At 50.0% G+C, this 5639-nt stretch overlaps 1 protein-coding gene across 1 annotated transcript; it reads right to left on the bottom strand.

Moving 5' to 3' along the window:
* Window positions 1–1445: 1445 nt before the first annotated feature.
* LOC103593127 (golgin subfamily A member 2-like) lies at window positions 1446–4276 on the bottom strand. The gene is made up of 5 exons (XM_008576057.1): window positions 4249–4276; window positions 3048–3095; window positions 2097–2155; window positions 1638–1767; window positions 1446–1521 (listed from the first exon to the last, which is right to left on the bottom strand). The coding sequence occupies exons 1-5, from the start codon at window positions 4261–4263 to the stop codon at window positions 1492–1494; spliced, it is 282 nt and encodes a 93-aa protein (XP_008574279.1). The 5' UTR covers window positions 4264–4276; the 3' UTR covers window positions 1446–1491.
* Window positions 4277–5639: the final 1363 nt, after the last annotated feature.

The following is a 5639-nucleotide window of genomic DNA, read 5'->3' on the forward strand; positions in this document are numbered from 1 at the left end:
CTATTTGGGTATTTTTTTTTTTCTTTTATGGGGGTTTTCTTATTTTGGGGGATTTTTCTTCCTTCTCTTGGCATTGTTTTTGCTGGGGTTGTCTTCTTTGGGGGTTTTTTGGGGGGGTCTTCTTTATGTTGTGGTTCTCTTCTTTTTGTAGGGGTTTTCCTGTTTGGGGTGTTTTCTTCCTCTTGTGAGTGTTTTCTGCTTCTTTGGGGTGTTTTCTTCATTTTTGAGGTGTTTTCTTCCTCTTTTGGGTGATTTCCTCTTTGGGGTGTTTTCCTATTTGGTGTGTTTTCTTCCGCTTGGGGTTTTCTTCATTTGGGGGGTTGTTTTCTTCTTCTCCTGGGTGTTTTCTTTTTATGGGTGTTTTGTTCTTCTTTGGGGTATTTTCTCCTTTTGGGTGTTTTCTCCTTCTTCTTGATGTTTAAGTCTCCTTCTTTTTTTCTTTTTTTCTTTTGGTTGTTTTCTTTTCTGGCACAACTCAGCCAGCTCCATCTTCACATGCTGCCCTGACTGGCCAGCTCCATCTTCACATGCTCCATCTTCACATGCTGCCCTGACTGCAGTGCACTGGTGACCTCCATGTTCTAATTGGTCTGGATGGAGAGAAGTAATCGGTGGCCACCTGATGCAGCTGGAGACCCACAGCACAGGGCACTGGCTCACAGGGTGCCTTCCCAGGTACCATTTCACATGAGATCTCCACCACCCCAGTTTACAGGTGGGGAAAGAAAGGCCCAGGGGGTGAGTGTGGAGGGCACACTGGCAGGGCGGGTGGTGCACCAGCCTGATGAAGCCAGTCTACAGCTTAGCCAGCTGCTCCTGGAGCTCATGGGCCTGGGACAGCACGCAGCTTGTGGTGGCATGGTGGCACTGTATGCCCTCAAGCACCCACCCATGCTGCTTGCCTCAGAGCCCAGCAGCCCACTCCAGCTCCAGCAGCCGCTCCTCCTGCTCCCAGTTCAAGTGGCTCACACCTTTATTGTCCTTTACCTGAGCCTGGAGCTGACCCACCAGGCTATCCAGCTGCTTCTGCAGCTGCTCAGCCTCCACCTGCAGCCACCATACTTCCTCGCTGGGTGCTGCTGGAGGCTCTTGGGTGGAGGCTCAGCTGAGAAAGGAATCAGATGATAAGGGATTCTGGCTTCTGGAGTTGCACAAAACTCTCTTCTTGACCCATAGCTTCTAATCCAGCCTCACCCCAGACCATGGCTTAATGTCTAATCATTCCTTATGTCCAGATGATGGTCAATCATTCAAACCACTTTCAAATAGAGTTCTTCACATTCTTGTGCTCAAGACAACTGTGGGTGGCCAACAATAGGCACCCCACCCCTCTTTGCAGACAGGGACACTGAGGCTCAGATGAGCAGACTTGCCATCTGCTGCTGCACATCTCTTTCTCTTCCCCGCACATGCTCCCAGGCCACACTAGACCCAGCTTACCTGTCTGCCTCCTTACATCAGCCAAGCAGGTCTCTGGCTCCTGAATCTGACTCAGGCCTGCTCCAGCCTCAAATCATGAACCTGCCCAGAGCACAGGGGCATGAGCCATGGAGGGAATGGCTGCAGAATGGACAGGCTGCCACCTCCCTCTCTACCCCACCCCCGTAAAACCAAAACCCTGTGCTACAGCCACTCACTTGTTGTGGCAGGAGCTTGCACATCTCAAGCTTCTTCATCTGGAGCTGCAAGGCTGCCTTCTCCATCACAAGGACCTGAAGCTTCCTCTTCAGTTGGGACTGGCGACACTTGTGGTCCTCATCATTGTTCCTGTGGCCAAAGGTGGTGGAGAATGGAAAGAATGAGGAACAGAAAACACCACTTTGGTGACCAACGCACTGACTTTGCCACACAACCAGAGGATCATGGCATGGGAAGGGGACCCCAGGAACCAAGAGTCACAAGTGCTAGTCCAGAGAGTGGACATGAATTGCCTGAGGCCACACCTGAGTCACTGGCACAGCTGGAGCAAGAGCTTGGCTCTGCACATGTCCAAACCTGTGCATCCACCTCGTCGTGCTCACTTGTACCCTCCCACCCCCCACCACATCGCCTGCACTGAGGCCCCCCAGACCTGCCATCCATCCTCCCCCTCCTACTTGTTGTCCTCCAAGTGCAGTTGGAGAACATCTTGCTGTTTCTTCAAGTCGTGGTAGGACTGTAAATACAGAAAGATGAAATCAGGATTCAACAGGGAGATGTAGTCGGGGCACACTAATACTGACACCTACAGCAACCATTCGGCAGTAACATTCCCTCCCCCTGAATCACACTTGACATCTTTTTCAAGGCATTTCCAAGCCCATGTTCTCAGTTGGCTTTACTAAGAACTCAGTAAGGGTGGAAGAGGCAGGGAAAGAGATCTGATTTACAGCTGGCTGACAGAGGCCCAGGGATATCGGGCCATTGTTATGACTGTCATCACCATCATTTGACTCTGTATTGAGCGCATCACCAGCACCATGCTAACAATCTATCAAATCCTCACAACCACCATAGGAGGGAGTTACTATTACTATCTCCATTTTGTAGATGAAATACAAAGGATTAGAGGTTAAGTGCTAACATCACGTATAGCTGGGATGTGAACATCCAGGTCTATCTAATTCTCTAAGCCCATTTTTCCCCTCTGGGTGGAGGCACAAGCGTGAGGGCAGGTGGCTGGACTCACCCTCTCAGCCTCCTTCTGTTGTGTGGAGACAGTGGTCAGACTCCACTGCAGCTCTTTTATCTGCACTCATGTGAGCACAGGTAGCTCGCCAGACATTCACACTCCCCTGGAATGGCAGAGGTCAAGATGGAGCCCAAAGCACTCCTCCGAAGGCCTGCCAAGGCACCAGGTTGAGGGAGGAAAGGTGCCCAGATTCACACCTGCTTTCTGCCAGACCACATGGTGAGCATTGGCCAGGACTCTCTCTAACTGTGCCTTTTCGGACATTAAGACATCAGTGGTCTGAATGTGAGCCTTTGAGAGAAGAGTCAAACAGGTGCTGAGAGAGGGAAAGGAAGTTTCTCTAGGGGATGTGAGGGATGCCATACAGTCCACTCACCTGTAGTTGTTCCTGCAGAGAGTTCGCCTGCTGACACCTACTCTCCTGCTATAGGAAGAGGAAAGAAACATCCCTAACCAGGGAGGCAGAGATGCAACAGCAAGGGACAGGCCCCAGGAATGCCACCAATGGCCCAGGACAGGCCTGCCAGTGAGACCAGATTCTCAGGGACCTTGTGGGGCTGAGGGTGGGGTGAAGGGCTGAGCCTTGTCCAGGTTGGGAGTAGGCAAGACAAGCCTGTGGCCTCTCCATCTGAGTCTTTCCCCAAAACCATCAGACATGGAATGAGAGAACAAAGAAATCATGTTCCTCTTTCCAGTTCATCCAGAGTTTCCTGGTGCTATTTTTCCTGTGTGGAGAATCACAGGAAAGTGACTGCGGTCGGCCCCCTCAGCCCCATTCCCCACACTAAAGTGGTGGGCAGGGGACAGGAATGGATTTTCAAGGAAAAGCTCTCACACCCTACGGGGATACAAATTGACAAACTCTCCTTGAACTCCCAAGGAAAGAGAATTTGGGTCTTTGTGGGTTTCACTCACAGCTACAGAGCTGAACATCTGAATCCAGATTCTCTTTAAAAGACTGCCACAGAAACCTCTAGAAATGGAGGCTGAGAAAGGAAAGACTACCCTTCTCCCAGCTTGCAATTCACAAGGGTGCATGTATTCACCACGAACCACACACTATGGGACTGGGATTGTTCTTAACAGCAGGGATCTAGGAATGTAAAGGACAGGCAAGAGCCCTGTCTCCCTGATGCTTCAAGTGCTCCTAGAAATCTTTCATTCTTAGAGCTGACAGGGACCTTTGAAACCCTCTAATTCTATCTCAGGACACTCAAGCCCAGATAGGAGAGGTGGCTTGTCTAAAACAAAAGACAAAGCAAAGCGGGATCTAAATCAGGGTGGGAACACAGGACTTCTGACAACAGTCGGCCTAGTGTTTCCAGCAGGGGGACAGCCCAGGGCATGTGTGGCAAGGACTCAAGCAGGGGTGTCTGGAGAAGAGAGAGTGGGCAGACAGGGCAGCAACAGAAAGAGCCATGGTGCATGGTCTGGGGTTTCTCCCGCTGAGACCTAGGTCCCCCAGCACCCCATTCTCCCTTGGCACAGGAACCCCCAGCCCTTTTCTTCAGAGCTCCAAGGGGAAGTTGAAGCCTAGGATTGGCAGTGTGGAATCAGGGGACCCACTGGACTCTTACCAATTCCTGGATCATGCTCCTTCGATGTTTGTTTTCTATGTAGCTGGAGTACTGGGCTACTGCCAGATCTAGGTATGGGCTGTGAGGCACGCACAGTGAGGAGGTCTGGGAGGAGGGGTAGAGAGAGCAATCATTATGGGTGGGGTGGGGGCTGTCTCAGCTGACAGCGGGGCACCCAGCCCCCACCATGGGAGGTGGTCAAGAGGCTGGCCTGCAGGGGCACTTACCTCCAGCTCCTTCTGATGTCAAAAAGGCCTCCCCACTGATATATGATGTGGGCTAGAGGAGATGAGAGCGCACATGGAGATGCTCTGTCCCCCTCAATGGCTAAGCCCTCTGCTGTCCTTTCTTCCCCATCAACTTGCAAAAGTCTCTTTCCTGCTTGACCTGGACCAGGCCCTCCTCCTATTTGTGCCCACTTCTCATGGTCTCTCTCCCCCATCATCCCTCCCCTCCCGAGCAGCTCTTATCCTGTACTTTTATTTTTTTATTATTATTTATTTTTTTTTTTTGGTGGTGGACAGTACAGGGATTGAGCCCTGGACCTTGGTGTTATCAAGGTTCATCCTGTGCTTCCTGCAGCTGGATTCAATGAGATAGCAAAGCTCATGGTCCATCTTTGTGTGTACAGCTTCAAGGGAGAAGACTCAGAGAAGAGTCCTAAATTATATCCCTAGCAGAGGGAGATGCGGGATTCAAACCCAGACTTCTTAACTAGTCCCTGACACTTCTTCCATGATCGTTACCATTACCCCCCTGCTGTCTCTTGAGCCCCCTGTTTCCAAGAGCATGACCAGCTGAGCCTCACCTCCTTAGGCAAATGGCAACCCCCAGAAGTGGTTGAATCAGGGCTACTGCCAGTTTTCATTTTGTTCTTTGCTCCTGGAGGACCACCAGGCCCATTTCTCTATTGGTAATCTCTTAACTGTGAAAGGGAAAAGCAGTAACATTCAGGAGACATATAAGCCCCTATACTTCCATCCTACTTTACAGTTTTTACAAAATATTTTTACTTATACATCTGACTTAATGCCACCACCAACCCTACAAGGTGTTGTAATGATCACTAGATGGTTGAAGAAATGGATTGATAACATGAGTAAAAAAAGCAATAATGGAACTTAACTTCAGTCTTCTGGGGCTTTGTCATGAATCAGCAGCTGCCAGGTGGCAAAATACAAATCAGACATTGGGGTCCTCTCTTACAGAGCTGTGAGAGGTATACACTAGTACTTCTTAAATGTTTATGTCAATGTATCCTAATGGCAGAAGTTAGTGAGGGCACACCACTAGGGATCTGGGGACCTAACAAAAAGGACAACCCAAGCATCATTTCAGAGAGAAGTCTCTTATGATCTTACAAATCTAGATGAATGTCATAAGTAAGTTCA

This window comes from Galeopterus variegatus, unplaced genomic scaffold (genome assembly GCF_000696425.1).
Source record: "Galeopterus variegatus unplaced genomic scaffold, G_variegatus-3.0.2 Scaffold1282, whole genome shotgun sequence".
Lineage (NCBI taxonomy): Eukaryota > Metazoa > Chordata > Mammalia > Dermoptera > Cynocephalidae > Galeopterus > Galeopterus variegatus.

Excerpts from the sequence above, each read along its gene's own strand:
- LOC103593127 (XM_008576057.1), bottom strand. Across the intron at positions 2,156-3,047 it reads CTCTGCAGGAACAACTACAG|TCCTACCACGACTTGAAGAA; the intron begins GTGAGTGGACTG and ends CTGTATTTACAG. Across the intron at positions 1,768-2,096 it reads CTGCACTTGGAGGACAACAA|GAACAATGATGAGGACCACA; the intron begins GTAGGAGGGGGA and ends CTTTGGCCACAG.